General features: G+C 42.8%; 1 protein-coding gene and 1 long non-coding RNA gene across 2 annotated transcripts in view; both read right to left on the bottom strand.

Moving 5' to 3' along the window:
• Window positions 1-1,481: 1,481 nt before the first annotated feature.
• LOC119011485 overlaps window positions 1,482-17,155 on the bottom strand; it is a 31,313-nt gene continuing 15,639 nt past the window's right edge. Inside the window, exons 9-12 of the mRNA XM_037084645.1 lie at window positions 11,164-11,309; window positions 3,131-3,407; window positions 2,621-2,766; window positions 1,482-2,290 (exon numbers count right to left, since the gene is read on the bottom strand). Coding sequence (XP_036940540.1) covers window positions 1,941-2,290; window positions 2,621-2,766; window positions 3,131-3,407; window positions 11,164-11,309 — 919 coding nt within the window. The 3' untranslated portion in view covers window positions 1,482-1,940. The remainder of the gene's footprint in view (window positions 2,291-2,620; window positions 2,767-3,130; window positions 3,408-11,163; window positions 11,310-17,155) is intronic.
• LOC119011487 lies at window positions 5,002-7,435 on the bottom strand. Its single transcript, XR_005072206.1, has 4 exons — window positions 7,344-7,435; window positions 7,194-7,259; window positions 5,832-5,897; window positions 5,002-5,043 (listed from the first exon to the last, which is right to left on the bottom strand). It is a non-coding gene; the product is annotated as an uncharacterized LOC119011487 (long non-coding RNA).

Below are 17,155 nucleotides of genomic sequence, written 5' to 3'. Positions count from 1 at the left end.
GACAACGGAGCAACGTGGACTCCCGTTATCAAACCGTTCATCTCTAATTTCATCTAGTCGCAGCTATACATGTAGAAAAAACATTTTTTATTTTGGTCATCCTACCTGTGAAGTTCCTGCCTTATTCAAACCTCTGAGGTCCAGGATCAATGTTCAAATCCTCCCTGTAGGTTTTGCTGCAAGAAGCAAACTTTTGCCGTCATAAAAACTTCAATTTTGAACCACAAGAAGTTGAAAAGTTGTCTAAAACCACACTGTTAAAACTTTAAACCCTGTAAGGATGTCACTTGGACTTCACCAGTGAACGTAGAAATAATCCTTCATTCTGGCTCGATGTCCTTTCAACCTCAGCGAAGGGATTTGTTTTTGTTCACTGGTAAATTCTGTGATGTGTGAACTGATTTCACCTTCTAACTGCTTTTGCCGAGAAGTCTGAACATCCTACAGCTTCTGTTTGAGGTAATAATCCAAAGTTTCACCTGCAGATCATGAAAATAGAATCGATCTTTGTTGTTATCTGGTTAAGATAAAGTCCAAAAGCCACTGACGCATGAAGTAAACTGGACTTTTTCACAGCACAGAAACAATACGGCACTTCAGGTTCACGATGCTACAATATGTTTCTGAAAGCATTTCATGTGAGAGAAACGTGGCAGAGTAACAGAATCTTGGTTAACAGTTTATCAACACTGTCAAGTGAAAACTTGTGTTAGAGCACAGAATGAACTTGCTCTTCAAAATTTCAATTTCATATATTTATATTTTATGGAAACGTTTAAGGTTGAAAAGCAGATTATTTTTAAGTGTCTTTCAGATGGCTGGACGGGTCGGACACCATCCCCCCCCAAAAAAAGAAAAATCAGCTTTTTTTTTTACAAATAGGTGATTTAACCCTCATGCAGCTAATACAAGATAATAAAAAAAATGTACTTAGACCACAAAAAAAAAGTTCCATGTCAAAACCTGCCATAAAAATATAGTTTAATTTTCAACTTTTTCAACCAACATCAGTCCTGATAATAACTACCAAATATATATTTTTTTCATTTTCAGGATTTGAACCCCCTTAAATACCAGTTTGTTTACATCATACCACATTTTTTTTATTTTCTACATACTTTAATAGTTACAATAATAGTATTTTTATGGCAGTTTTTGATGTTTAACCTTTTTTTTGCACTAAATTAGGTATTTTATCAGTTGCATGAGGGTTAAATTATATTATGAGGCAGCGTGTATTCGGCCTATGAGCAAAAATACAGGTAAATTGCTTCATCTAATATAAAAAAATAAATATTGATGATGAATAAAACTCATCAGGACCACAGAATGAAACACTGATAACACGGGAAGCCAGATTTTTATGCTGCATGTCAGTTTTAGCAGCTTGTCTGTAATGTACATAGTGTGATATAGACATATTGGGCTGGTAGTGAAATTTAAAAGAAAAAAAAATAAGAGACTGAATGATTTAAATGCATCTCGACTTTTATTTAGACATTTATTGGAAAGCAAAATATATGTATCTTCAGTCTTCAGTGTCCCCTGTTATAAACTTAACATGAGTATAGGCAGAATGCATACAGAGGAAATAACGTGCAGCGAGTGTCATTCAAATATACATATTGTTTACTGCAAATGCAAATGTGTCATATCAGCAAAGGTGACACGGGTGGAAGAGTTTTGCATTTCATCTCACATCATTTTCTGATCTCTGGACATTTTCATATCAGGATTAATCACCAAAATATAGATTCAAAACAACAAATTTCCTTTTACATAAGAGACTAAAAACTTCTAACAGACTAAAAACTTCTAACAGACGCATGCATGTCCTATAATATCTGTTTGGTTGTGAGCTCCATACATACACTGACAGAGACAGTGTGTATGCCACTCATCCAAATCAGAAAAAACAAAAACAAAAGGAGCTGAGAAAACTAAAACTTCTGACAGATGAAGTTAAACTCATCGTAGTCAGACTTGCTGAACCACTGATGGCCCTCAGCTCTGCTCATGACAGCACTCCTGTCACAGTCTCCTGTTTTTTCCCCGTCAGCCCAGCGGTTGAACTCCAAGCGATAATCAGCCACCCAGAACCAAACCTCCAGGATGCAGGTGTAGTGGAGGCCCAGCCACAAGAAGGGAGTGTCGGCTCTCTGGGCCTCCAGCTCAGCCAGGACCTGGTCGTCTTCATTGAGGATGGTAGCCAGGTCCATGTTATTGTCTCTGCAGTGCTGCAGGGCATGTTCCCACGTCTTGTTCTCCTGGATCAGCTCAAAGGGTGACACTACAAATAGATAATAAAAAACACTGGTGTGAAATGTCTGATGTGAATTGAAGCGTTGAACAGGGTTATTATGGAGCATACATGACGAGGATGTGGGATGAGAAAAATATCTTCTCCACCTGCACATAAAATTGTCTCTGCAGAACCGCCCGGTCCTTCTGTTTCCTCTTGGGATCATCAAGGGATTTTGTTCCCTGTCGGTCATTTTAATCTCTGCTTTTGTGTGAATAAGCTTCTTGTCAACATGTTACTGTAATGGAGACACTGAACTCATCCGTGTCTACCATCAGTTCCTGTATGTGTGTGTGTGGATCAGAACATTTCTTGTACCTCTTTTCTTGCCGTAGATCTCCACTTCACACAGAATCAAAGCCTTTGTTCCTGGAAAGAACACGGTGACGTATCGCCCTGACACTCCCTCAGTACAAGTATAGTTATTCCACTGCTCTTTGTTGAAGTTTGTGATGTTTGCACAGCTGAGAGAAAGAGAAAGATGAACAGAGTATGAGAGAGAGAAACAGACAGGACATGAAGAGTGATGCTTCTGTGGGATGAAATCTCTGACTGGCTCTGAAGAAGCTGACAAAGGTAGAAAGTCCCACAGTCGCCTGGACATCAAACACACCATGACACAGAAACAGGCTCCGCCCATAATCCTGAACCTTTTGTTGGGTTTCACCACATCTGTTATATTCAAGGTTCAGTTCTGCAACATTCAGTATATTTCAGTCAGTTCTAACCCTTGAGGCCGATCATGGACACATCACACGCAGAACAAAAATACTGGACGAACAGAAGCTTGAAAATGTGAAGCTATTTAAAGTAACATGAAGGTTTTACATTTTGTTGTTGGTGCCGTTGTTCTCACGAGAGTTCCCGACGTGGATCTGAGCATTGGTTATATCAGTATTGTGTGTATTCTTGTTGTAGATGCTGACAAAAGAAATGTTGTAGACACCCAGCAGGTCAATTCTCCACCAGGGTTTCTGTTCCTCCATGGTGTTTGCACATACTGTCTCAACACCATCAGTAGCTCTTCCAGAAGAGTAGGAGACCTTTATCTCATCTGTGTAGTTTGATGACTGGGATGTGATGCTGTTTGTTGTGTTGATGAGATCTGTGTAAGAGAACAAAACAACATTCAAATGTTTTTACATGACAAGAGAGAAATGAAGCCGATCAGAGTAAAGAAATGTTTTCTTGGTGCGCCTCCTTAAACAACAGAATATTAGATATTAAATAATCATAATAACTTCATTTATGTAGAATTTTTCTAAACAAGGTCACAAAGTGCTTCACAGACAAAAAAAATAACCACAGATAAAAAAAAAAAACACACACCCAACCCAAAACGTGTTAAGAATTAGAATTAGATTTAAAAGTTATAAATGATGTAATTCGCCTGATAACTCAAATAAACAGACTGACCTTAAAGGTAAACACACATTATTTATAAATGGCGGACCCTGCCACCTTTTCTGGCTTCAAACAGAGTTCTGGGGACCTTATTTTCTATTGTCTCGCAGTTTGTGTAATGTGACAGCTCAGAAATATAAAATGATCAATTAATAATCAATTAACCTTTGTTTTAAAAATGCCCTACCTTCTGCTGAGTCAGGGCACCTGCACTGTTCTTGTCCTGTGAAATGAAAACCGACAGAACATTAAATATCAAAGGATCACAATAATGATAATAATAATAATCATAATAACTTTACTTATACAGCACTTTTCTAAACAGGGCCAAATTCAGCCCGGGAGATGGTTTGGAGAGGCCTTTTATCCGATCGCATGACGGACGCAAGAGGAACCGTAATTTAACATGAATACTTTATTTTATAAGTATAAAGTATAAAACCTAATCTAATGCACCGCGATATCTGCATGAAAAGAACATCAGTAATAACCAATATAAGCAGCAACTCATTAACATTGGAAAGAAAATTGATGTCTAGTTCAGAAAGCCACTGACGTAACTGCAGGAGTGGATGGGCTTATTGTTTCTGCGTGACTGGAACTGGAACATCAACATGTGACATCTTAATATAATTATATGCAAAGATCTGTTGCCAACCCAGTCCTGCACACTGCACCTGTACCTGGCACTGTTTCACTGGTGGTTCCTCCTCCTGCTCCTGCTCCTCCTCCTCCTCCTCCTCCTGCTCCTACTCCTACTCCTACTCCTACTCCTCCTCCTCCTCCTCCTCCTGCTCCTACTCCTACTCCTACTCCTCCTCCTCCTCCTCCTCCTCCTCCTGCTCCTACTCCTGCTCCTACTCCTACTCCTCCTCCTCCTCCTCCTCCTCCTCCTGCTCCTACTCCTACTCCTACTCCTCCTCCTGCTCCTACTCCTGCTCCTACTCCTACTCCTACTCCTCCTCCTCCTCCTCCTCCTCCTCCTGCTCCTACTCCTACTCCTACTCCTACTCCTCCTCCTCCTCCTCCTCCTCCTCCTCCTGCTCCTACTCCTACTCCTACTCCTACTCCTACTCCTCTTGTTCCTCCTCCTCCTGCTCCTCCTGCTCCTACTCCTACTGCTCCTACTCCTACTCCTCCTGCTCGTACTCCTCCTCCTACTCCTCCTCCTCTTGTTCCTCCTCCTCCTTCTCCTCCTCCTCCTGTTCCTCCTCCTCCTTCTCCTCCTTCTTCTTCTCCTTCTTCTCCTTCTCCTCCTCCTCCTCCTTCTTCTTCTCCTCCTTCTCCTTCTTCTTCTCCTCCTCCTCCTCCTCCTTCTTCTTCTCCTCCTTCTTCTCCTTGATAAAGCAGATTAATGATTTATCCAGGTGTGGTGTAACATTGCTGATAGTCTACCTTTAATGTTCTGTGTTGGCTTTATACGATCAGGACCTCTGGGGCCGATCACCGATTAGAGAGTTTGAATAAACACATAACCGATCACGATCGAACCACAAAGACATAAAACACATTTAAACCAATGGGACGTGTTTGTTTTGCATTTAACAAACAAACAAAGCAAAACAAACACATCTCATTGGTTTAAATGTGTTTTATGTCTTCGTGGCGTTTATGTTCTGAGCCCTGTCGCTATGTGACGGATAAAAAAGTTTTATGAATCTTGAATCATTAGTTAGCAACATCATCACTGGCAAACAAACATGTCGGTGCTGTGGAACTTCTTCGGAGTAAATGAGACAGATCAAACACAAGCGGTCTGCAATCGATGCAACGGGAGCATCTGCATAAAGTTTCAAGACGACAGATACGCGCTCTAACACAGTCACTACAACACTCACCCTAATGTCACATGGACATTTTCAGGCCATGACCCATCTGTGGAGGTACTGACCCACCAAATATTTTGAAGCAAAAATATGAAATAGACTGTCATTACCATGTTTAAAAAAAAAAAAGGTATATCATTAGCACTACGGCAAATGGTCAATACAGTATATTCCTGTTTTCAGTCTTCAAACATACTGATGATAAAATGAAATAATACTGTAGACAAGACAGGTGAGGATCACACATGGCAGCGCATCTTGTTGCATGTTGGTGCTCGACTGTAGAAATGATTGTGTACCTGCTGCCGACTGCGTTGCACTGCCTGCTACTGAAGCACCAGGAGGACTGCCAGCACCACCACCACCTGTGAACAGCAAACATATGCTTACAGTGTTTTTCCATACACTATAGTTCAGTATACAGTAAGACAGTGTAGCCTATGTCTCACTTGATTTGCCCTTGTATTCATATACATAAATATGGAACGATTATGTCCCATTTGTTGCACAAATAGATAATTTCAAAAACAGAAAATTAAAACTTGCACTGTTTAACTGGTGGTTCCTCCCCCTCCCCCTCCCCCTCCTCCTGCTCCTCCTCCTCCTCCTCCTGCTCCTCCTCCTCCTCCTCCGGCTCCTCCTCCTCCTCCTCCTCCCCCTCCTCCTCCTCCCCCTCCTCCTCCTCCTCCTCACTCCTATGACTGGCATCATCCTGTCCCTCTGCATCACCTATATATGCAAATATTGCACCCATATATTCAAATATTATCTTTTTAATTTTGAACTTTGAAGACTCTCTCCTTAAATATGTTTTCTTTTGCTATAAGGAAATGTGTGTGTTTTTCTGGTCAGCTAGTATGGATTCTATTTTTAATTGATAAAGCAGATTAATGATTTATCCAGGTGTGGTGTAACATTGCTGATAGTCTACCTTTAATGTTCTGTGTTGGCTTTATACGATCAGGACCTCTGGGGCCGATCACCGATTAGAGAGTTTGAATAAACACATAACCGATCACGATCGAACCACAAAGACATAAAACACATTTAAACCAATGGGACGTGTTTGTTTTGCATTTAACAAACAAACAAAGCAAAACAAACACATCTCATTGGTTTAAATGTGTTTTATGTCTTTGTGGCGTTTATGTTCTGAGCCCTGTCGCTATGTGACGGATAAAAAAGTTTTATGAATCTTGAATCATTAGTTAGCAACATCATCACTGGCAAACAAACATGTCGGTGCTGTGGAACTTCTTCGGAGTAAATGAGACAGATCAAACACAAGCGGTCTGCAATCGATGCAACGGGAGCATCTGCATAAAGTTTCAAGACGACAGATACGCGCTCTAACACAGTCACTACAACACTCACCCTAATGTCACATGGACATTTTCAGGCCATGACCCATCTGTGGAGGTACTGACACACCAAATATTTTGAAGCAAAAATATGAAATAGACTGTCATCACCATGTTTAAAAAAAAAAAAGGTATATCATTAGCACTACGGCAAATGGTCAATACAGTATATTCCTGTTTTCAGTCTTCAAACATACTGATGATAAAATGAAATAATACTGTAGACAAGACAGGTGAGGATCACACATGGCAGCGCATCTTGTTGCATGTTGGTGCTCGACTGTAGAAATGATTGTGTACCTGCTGCCGACTGCGCTGCACTGCCTGCTACTGAAGCACCAGGAGGACTGCCAGCACCACCACCACCTGTGAACAGCAAACATATGCTTACAGTGTTTTTCCATACACTATAGTTCAGTATACAGTAAGACAGTGTAGCCTATGTCTCACTTGATTTGCCCTTGTATTCATATACATAAATATGGAACGATTATATCCCATTTGTTGCACAAATAGATAATTTCAAAAACAGAAAATTAAAAAAAAAAGTGGCTTGTAAATCAGTGATTTTAAAATCCTTATTTTAATTTCCAGGCCAGGCCTGAGAGAGGAGAGAGAAGCTGATACTGTATCGTGTGTGTCCCTTTTTTCACCGGATCTTTCTGGTACCGCAGTTAATTTTGTCAACTTGTAATGTTTTAATTTTGTGACTATATTAAAATGTTCTTTCTCAACTTCTAAAATTTTGATTTGAGGGGGCAAGACATTTATTTATCAATTCTAAACAAGGTTACAAAGTGCTTCACAGAAAGAAAATAAAAACACAACTTCAGAATAAAACCGAAGAAATAACAAAAAAAGGTTGAGTTAAAATCCAAACCTGCTGTAGATGTACAGCACTTGTTGCTCATCATGCACTGTGCTCCTGCTGTGAAATGTTGAACACCGTTTAAGAATTTCTGTTTCCATTCAGATTGTTTTTGTGCAGGAGTCATTTTAAAGAGAGCTGCTTACCGATCAGAGCGATGAACAACAGACGCCACAGCATCTTGACTGCGGAGGAGAAAATACAGAAGCATCGATATCAGTTAAATGTTGGACACAGACGACCACAGACAGCTCAGCCAGCAGCTTGAACTGCTCTGATGAATCTATATTCAGTTCTGTAAGACGGAGAAAGACTCTGTGAAGGTAAAAGACAGCTGAGGTTGTCCTGACCTCACTCACCTTGTTCACCTCCTCTCTCCACAGTGACTGATGCTCTCTCCTGCAGCTGTATTCATACTTATCACCCTCCCTGCTGGAAATAGACTGATCTGCTGATTTACATCCACAGTAAGAGAGCAAGTTATTTACATGTGTAATAAGCTGTGTGTGTAAAAATACATGACATTTTCATATACAAATCTTCTCTTCTCCTCGAGGTGAAGTTGCCACGTGTTCCCGAGCCTTTGTTAGCTCGACTGGAAACCCTCTTACATCAGTCACCTGGCTGAGGTGAGCCCCCGGGGGGGGGCGGGTCACCCATTCAGACCAAATCAGGTCCGGTTCATCTGAGTGAGGGTCGTGTGTTCACGCTGTAACCCCAAAGTCTTTGTTTTTAAATGATTTCAGGGGGGAGAGGTGACACACAGGTGGGATTTGAACCCTGAGCAGCTCCTCACGCGCTCCACCACGACTGCCGAGCTGACCTGGATGCTGTTGGGTCCAGCATTGTGGTCCACGCAGAACTGACCGACCTCATGAGAGACCAGCCCAACATGAAATGACAGTTTCTTACATCTCTGTGACTGGAGGGCAGGAGATCAACCCAGAACATCAGCAATACTAAAGAAGGAAAATAAATAAATATTATGCTCTGTTTGAAAAAAAAATGAACAACCCTCTTAAATTCTAATATCAGTGTGGAGGTGGTTGGAGGAGGCTGACGAGGACTGGACGGAAAAGGACAGGAGAGCAAGTATCAATCAGACAATCAAGAGTTTTAGTCCAAGAACACAGTGAGCTGGAGCCCGGACGGGTCAGAACGGTACCACACAGGTGAAATGATGGAGAGCTGCAGGTGTGCAGGATGATTGACAGCAGCAGGTGGGCGGAACATCGGCCACACACACACACACACACACACACACACACACACACACACACACACACACACACACACACACACACAGAGGGAGGAGCCACACACAGACTGGGAACCAACCAGGAGAGCTGCAGACCTGCGGGGGTTGTGGGCGTGGCTGACAGGATGAAGCTAACCACCGTCAGACAATCAGAAATTAACTCTGTTCATGTAGTCGAAGGTCTGAGGACAGCAGATGTTGTTTGATGTACAGATCATAAAAGCTCACTGAGGCAACATGATTGTGATTTTGTTTCTGTGTAAATAAAACAGATGTGAGCATCATCCTACACCTCCGAGCTCGTATCTTCCGAGCTAACGCTCTGGTTAGCCTTCATGCTTTCAGGGTCAGTGAACTGTAACCTGCTAACAGCTGAGTGGGAGCGTCAGATGGACTCACTGATGTCATGACTCCTGTTTGTGTTTGTCCTTGTATCTGGTTTTTGGTTTTTGGTTTTTGATTCATGTCTTTATATCATGTCTTGTTGTGTCCTATGTTTTGTTTTTCCATGTCTTGTGTCTCATGTTTTGATTTTCCATGCCCTCATGTGTCCTTTAAGTTTCTCCTATGTTCTCCCCTCTGGCTCCCTCTGTCTGTTGTCTTGTTCCCTCCTGGTCTGTTCCTCTGTGCTCCTCCCCCTGTTATCACACCTGGCTTCCTTCCTCCTCTCTCCTCACCTGTTCCTCATCTTGTAATCAGTGTCTGTGTATTTAGTCTCTGTGTTCCCCTCACTCCTTGTCTGGTCATTGTTTTCGGTTTGTCTTGGATTGTCTTTGCCCGTCCATGTTCCTGGCCCCTGTTTGGTGTGTTTTGGTTTTGAATTTTCCCTGTTTTAGTTGAACTTTTTTGATTTGTACTTTGTCTTGCCTTTAAGTTGCTACTTTGCCTTGCTGTTTTGTTGCTACTTTGCTTCTTGCCCTCCTTTTGTCTGCCTGGTTTTTTGCATTCAGCTTTTGTTAAAATAAAGCTCGCCTGTTGTTTCCCTTTATCCTTGCCTCTCCTGTGTAATTGCGTTTGGGTCCGCCTTCCCTTTCCATAGTTTTCCCTTTAACCCAACCTGACAACTGGAGGCAAATGAAGACAAGGAATCATTCAAAGAATGTCTCAACTTTTACTTTATTTAGACTTTTTATTGGCACACAACAAAAAAAAACTAATGACATAAAAAAAAGGCACGTTTGCATTCAGAGAGACAACATGTACAGAGAATGTCGTTCAGAACACAAACCGTCGAAGCGAATGTTTTACAGGATAAAAGAATTAAAAGTAACGACATGTTACAAAATGTTCCCTCGTCGTCCCTCGTTTACACACATCATCACCACACGGATTATAAAAGAAACACAGTATTATGGATTCAGTTCAAACACATCTTGCAAAGTTAAAGCGCATGCACGTCCTAAAATATGGAGTTAAACTACTGAGATTACTGCAGGGTCACTGATATCTGCGGAGCTGAGAAAACTAAAACTTCTGACAGATGAAGTTAAACTCATCGTAGTCAGACTTGCTGAACCACTGATGGCCCTCATCTCTGCTCATGACAGCACTCCTGTCACAGTCTCCTGTTTTTTCCCCTGGAGCCCAGCGGTTGAACTCCAAGCGATAATCAGCCACCCAGAACCAAACCTCCAGGATGCAGGTGTAGTGGAGGCCCAGCCACAAGAAGGGAGTGTCGGCTCTCTGGGCCTCCAGCTCAGCCAGGACCTGGTCCTCTTCATCGAGGATGGTAGCCAGGTCCATGTTTCTCTCTCTGCAGTGCTGCAGGGCATGTTCCCACGTCTTGTTCTCCTGGATCAGCTCAAAGGGTGACTCTACAAATAGATAATAAAAAACACTGGTGTTAAATGTCTGATGTGAATTGAAGCGTTGAACAGGGTTATTATGGAGCATACATGACGAGGATGTGGGATGAGAAAAATATCTTCTCCACCTGCACATAAAATTGTCTCTGCAGAACCGCCCGGTCCTTCTGTTTCCTCTTGGGATCATCAAGGGATTTTGTTCCCTGTCGGTCATTTTAATCTCTGCTTTTTCGTGAATAAGCTTCTTGTCAACATGTTACTGTAATGGAGACACTGAACTCATCCGTGTCTACCATCAGTTCCTGTATGTGTGTGTGTGGATCAGAATATTTCTCGTACCTTTTTTCTTGCCGTAGATCTTCACTTCACACAGAATCAAAGGCCTTGTTCCTGGAAAGGACACGGTGACGTATCGCCCTGACACTCGTTCAGTACAGGTAAAGTCATTCCACTGCTCTTTGTTGAAGTTTGTGGTCCTTGCACACCTGAGAGAAAGAGAAAGATGAACAGAGTATGAGAGAGAGAAACAGACAGGACATGAAGAGTGATGCTTCTGTGGGATGAAATCTCTGACTGGCTCTGAAGAAGCTGACAAAGGTAGAAAGTCCCACAGTCGCCTGGACATCAAACACACCATGACACAGAAACAGGCTCCGCCCATAATCCTGAACCTTTTGTTGGGTTTCACCACATCCGTTATATTCAAGGTTCAGTTCTGCAACATTCAGTATATTTCAGTCAGTTCTAACCCTTGAGGCCGATCATGGACACATCACACGCAGAACAAAAATACTGGACGAACAGAAGCTTGAAAATGTGAAGCTATTTAAAGTAACATGAAGGTTTTACATTTTGTTGTTGGTGTCGCTGTTGTCAAGAGAGTTCCCGACGTGGATCTGAGCACCGTTTACATTAGTATTTTCCCCAGCATCGCTGTAGATGCTGACACAATAAATGTCGTAGACACCCAGCAGGTCAATTCTCCACCAGTGGTTCCCCTGCTCTTTTTTGGTGTGAGCACATGCTGTCGTATTCCCATCAGTAGCTCTTCCAGAAGAGTAGGAGACCTGTTTCTCATCTGTGTAGTTTGATGACTGGGATGTGATGCTGTTTGCTGTGTTGATGAGATCTGTGTAAGAGAACAAAACAACATTCAAATGTTTTTACATGACATGAGAGAAATGAAACCGATCAGTGTAAAGAAATGTTTCTTGTTGCGCCTCCTGTGACGTGTTAAACAACAGAGTATTAAATATTAAATAATCATAAATATTTATATAGCATTTTTCTAAACAAGGTTACAAAGTGTTTCACAGAAAAAAAAATTAACAGCAGGTACAAAAAACACACCAAACTCAAAACGTGTTAAGAATTCATGAATTAGATTTCAAAGTTGTTAATGATGTAATCCACCTGATAACTCAAACAAACAGACCGAGCTGAAAGGACAACACACTTTGTTTAAAAGTGGCGGACCCTGCCACCTGCTCCGGTTTCAAACAGCGGTCTGGGGACCTTATTTTCCTCTGAGAACAGCTTGTGAACCTCATTTATATTGTGAGTATAAAAGTTCTGAGTTTTAATTTCTTCCCCAAAACGACATAGTGCCCCTTTAACGCTTCAGGAGTGATCAGTGAAATGAAGCAGGTAGTCAGTGAATGTTGGTAGGATGGCAGTAATGTGTCCAAACTTTTTGGTGTTTCTGGTAAAAAAAAAAAAAAAGCAGGTGCAGCTGGTGGAGAAATCTCTGACTGATGCTGGTAAAAAGTTACAGCGCTGCAGTGATCTGCAGGTGAGGAAATAAAAGCAGGGAAGACTTTATGCAAATCAGAGAATTCTGTTACGGTGTGGGTTGTTATTCAAGGACCCAAATGCAGATAACACAGACAGGAAGTAATGAGCAGGCGATTAATTCAACAAAACGGTGCTGGAGGGTAATGTGGACGGGGTGACCGGGGTCACAAGCAGGCAAACAGAGTTGACTGGAGGCAGCATGGAGGAACTCAGGAGAGCAGAAAACACAACAGAACTGCGCTGTACAGGACGCAATCGTCCAGCACCAAAGTGGTGGAGAGACCAGGTAGATAAAACCAGTGGGTGATGAGTTGAACCTCCTCAGGTGTGCCACTCTGCTGCTGCCACACCCACACACACCCACCCACACATACACACACACACACACACACACACACCCACTCACACACACACACACCCACGCACACACACACACACACACACACACACACACACACACACACACACACACGCACACACACACACACCCACACCCACCCACACACACACACCCACACACACACACACAGAAGGAGCAGGTGAGGAAGAAAGGAGGGGGAGAGGACTGTGACAGAATCAAGAACGATCTGCAATGAGAGAAAACGAGGAGACCGGACGACACTCACAGCAAAGATCTGCATCAAAGATTACATCCATGTCTTGCAGTTTGTGTAACGTGACTGCTCAGAAAAATAAAATGATCAATCAATAAATAAATAACTTTAAAAAATAAAACTGTATTCAGTCCTACCTCCTGCTGATCCAGGGCACCTGTCGCTCACCATGCACTGTGCTCCTGCTGTGAAATGTTGAACACTGTTTAAGAATTTCTGTTTCCATTCAGATTGTTTTTGATTTCAGTGAAGTCAAAGTTACTGGCAGCTGTGACATCATTTGCTGGGTAATACAGCAGAATTACAATATCCAGTCCTTCAACACTTGGTGCAGAGCAGTCGACAGGAAGACAATAAATAAGGACTTCAGTTTAAAATCCCTGATTCACAGTTTTGTGGACGGGCCCTGAGTCTCATTCTGTGCAGGAGTCATTTTAAAGAGAGCTGCTTACCGATCAGAGCGATGAACAACAGACGCCACAGCATCTTGACTGCGGAGGAGAAAATACAGGAGCATCGATATCAGTTAAATGTTGGACACAGACGACCACAGACAGCTCAGCCAGCAGCTTGAACTGCTCTGATGAATCTATATTCAGTTCTGTAAGACGGAGAAAGACTCTGTGAAGGTAAAAGACAGCTGAGGTTGTCCTGACCTCACTCACCTTGTTCACCTCCTCTCTCCACAGTGACTGATGCTCTCTCCTGCAGCTGTATTCATACTTATCACCCTCCCTGCTGGAAATAGACTGATCTGCTGATTTACATCTACAGTAAGACAGCAAGTTATTTACATGAGTAAAACACTGTGTGTGTAAAAATACATGACATTTTCATATACAAATCTTCTCTTCTCCTCGAGGTGAAGCTGCTGTGTGTTCGGTAGCTCGACTGTAAACCCTCTTACATCAGTCACCTGGCTGAGGTGAGCCCCCGGGGGCGGGTCACTCATTCAGACCAAATCAGGTGTTGTGGTTGAAAACTGGCAGTGGTCCGGTTCATCTGAGTGAGGGTCGTGTGTTCACGCTGTAACCCCAAAGTCTCTGTTTTTAAATGATTTCAGGGGGGAGAGGTGACACACAGGTGAACTGATGGAGAGCTGCAGGCGTGCAGGATGATTGACAGCAGCAGGCGGGTGGAGCATCGGCCACACACAGAAATACTGAGTGAAGAGACACACACACATACACACACACACACACACACACAGGCCAACCAGGAGCAAGAGGGAGGGGCCAAACACAGACAGTTTTTTTGTTTTTTCTTGAGCCCCTTCTGCAAACTTCTCCTGCTGCGACGTGACGTACAGTCAGCTGCTGCTGCTGACGGTGTAAAAAGTAAATACCTGATCTCGTCTCATGTTCCTGCCTCTCCTCCATGTTGGAGAGCTGCAGACCTGCGTCTGTCTGAACATGGCCGAGGGGGGTTGTGGGCGTGGCTGACAGGATGAAGCTAACCACCGTCAGACAATCAGAAATTAACTCTGTTCATGTAATCGAAGGTCTGAGGACAGCAGATGTTGTTTGATGTACAGATCATAAAAGCTCACTGAGGCAACATGATTGTGATTTTGTTTCTGTGTAAATAAAACAGATGTGAGCATCATCCTACACCTCCGAGCTCGTATCTTCCGAGCTAACGCTCTGGTTAGCCTTCATGCTTTCAGGGTCAGTGAACTGTAACCTGCTAACAGCTGAGTGGGAGCGTCAGATGGACTCACTGATGTCATGACTCCTGTTTGTGTTTGTCCTTGTATCTGGTTTTTGGTTTTTGGTTTTTGATTCATGTCTTTATATCATGTCTTGTTGTGTCCTATGTTTTGTTTTTCCATGTCTTGTGTCTCATGTTTTGATTTTCCATGCCCTCATGTGTCCTTTAAGTTTCTCCTATGTTCTCCCCTCTGGCTCCCTCTGTCTGTTGTCTTGTTCCCTCCTGGTCTGTTCCTCTGTGCTCCTCCCCCTGTTATCACACCTGGCTTCCTTCCTCCTCTCTCCTCACCTGTTCCTCATCTTGTAATCAGTGTCTGTGTATTTAGTCTCTGTGTTTCCCCTCACTCCTTGTCTGGTCATTGTTTTCGGTTTGTCTTGGATTGTCTTTGCCCGTCCATGTTCCTGTCCCCTGTTTGGTGTGTTTTGGTTTTGAATTTTCCCTGTTTTAGTTGAACTTTGATTTTTGATTTGTACTTTGTCTTGCCTTTAAGTTGCTACTTTGCCTTGCTGTTTTGTTGCTACTTTGCTTCTTGCCCTCCTTTTGTCTGCCTGGTTTTTTGCATTCAGCTTTTGTTAAAATAAAGCTCGCCTGTTGTTTCCCTTTATCCTTGCCTCTCCTGTGTAATTGCGTTTGGGTCCGCCTTCCCTTTCCATAGTTTTCCCTTTAACCCAACCTGACAACTGGAGGCAAATGAAGACAAGGAATCATTCAAAGAATGTCTCAACTTTTACTTTATTTAGACTTTTTATTGGCACACAACAAAAAAAACTGACATAAAAAAAGGCACGTTTACATTCAGAGAGACAACATGTACAGAGAATATCGTTCAGAACACAAACCGTCGAAGCGAATGTTTTACAGGATAAAAGAATTAAAAGTAATGACATGTTACAAAATGTTCCCTCGTCGTCCCTCGTTTACACACATCATCACCACACGGATTATGAAATAAACACAGTATTATGGATTCAGTTCAAACACATCTTGCAAAGTTAAAGCGCATGCACGTCCTAAAATATGGAGTTAAACTACTGAGATTACTGCAGGGTCACTGATATCTGCGGAGCTGAGAAAACTAAAACTTCTGACAGATGAAGTTAAACTCATCGTAGTCAGACTTGCTGAACCACTGATGGCCCTCAGCTCTGCTCATGACAGCACTCCTGTCACAGTCTCCTGTTTTTTCCCCGTCAGCCCAGCGGTTGAACTCCAAGCGATAATCAGCCACCCAGAACCAAACCTCCAGGATGCAGGTGTAGTGGAGGCCCAGCCACAAGAAGGGAGTCTCGGCTCTCCGGGCCTCCAGCTCAGCCAGGGCCTGGTCGTCTTCATTGAGGATGGTAGCCAGGTCCATGTTTCTCTCTCTGCAGTGCTGCAGGGCATGTTCCCACGTCTTGTTCTCCTGGATCAGCTCAAAGGGTGACGCTACAAATAGATAATAAAAAACACTGGTGTGAAATGTCTGATGTGAATTGAAGCGTTGAACAGGGTTATTATGGAGTATACATGACGAGGATGTGGGATGAGAAAAATATCTTCTCCACCTGCACATAAAATTGTCTCTGCAGAACCGCCCGGTCCTTCTGTTTCCTCTTGGGATCATCAAGGGATTTTGTTCCCTGTCGGTCATTTTAATCTCTGCTTTTGCGTGAATAAGCTTCTTGTCAACATGTTACTGTAATGGAGACACTGAACTCATCCGTGTCTACCATCAGTTCCTGTATGTGTGTGTGTGGATCAGAACATTTCTTGTACCTTTTTTCTTGCCGTAGATCTCCACTTCACACAGAATCAAAGGCCACGTTCCTGGAAAGAACACGGTGACGTATCGCCCTGACACTCGTTCAGTACAAGTATAGTCATTCCACTGCCCTTTGTTGAAGTGTGTGATGTTTGCACACCTGAGAGAAAGAGAAAGATGAACAGAGTATGAGAGAGAGAAACAGACAGGACATGAAGAGTGATGCTTCTGTGGGATGAAATCTCTGATTGGCTCTGAAGAAGCTGACAAAGGTAGAAAGTCCCACAGTCGCCTGGACATCAAACACACCATGACACAGAAACAGGCTCCGCCCATAATCCTGAACCTTTTGTTGGGTTTCACCACATCCGTTATATTCAAGGTTCAGTTCTGCAACATTCAGTATATTTCAGTCAGTTCTAACCCTTGAGGCCGATCATGGACACATCACACGCAGAACAAAAATACTGGA

The sequence above is a fragment of the Acanthopagrus latus genome, chromosome 21 (genome assembly GCF_904848185.1).
Source record: "Acanthopagrus latus isolate v.2019 chromosome 21, fAcaLat1.1, whole genome shotgun sequence".
In the NCBI taxonomy this organism is placed as follows: domain Eukaryota; kingdom Metazoa; phylum Chordata; class Actinopteri; order Spariformes; family Sparidae; genus Acanthopagrus; species Acanthopagrus latus.
The sequence above is the reverse complement of the archived record's forward strand: the minus strand, read 5'-3'. Positions and strand labels throughout refer to the sequence as shown.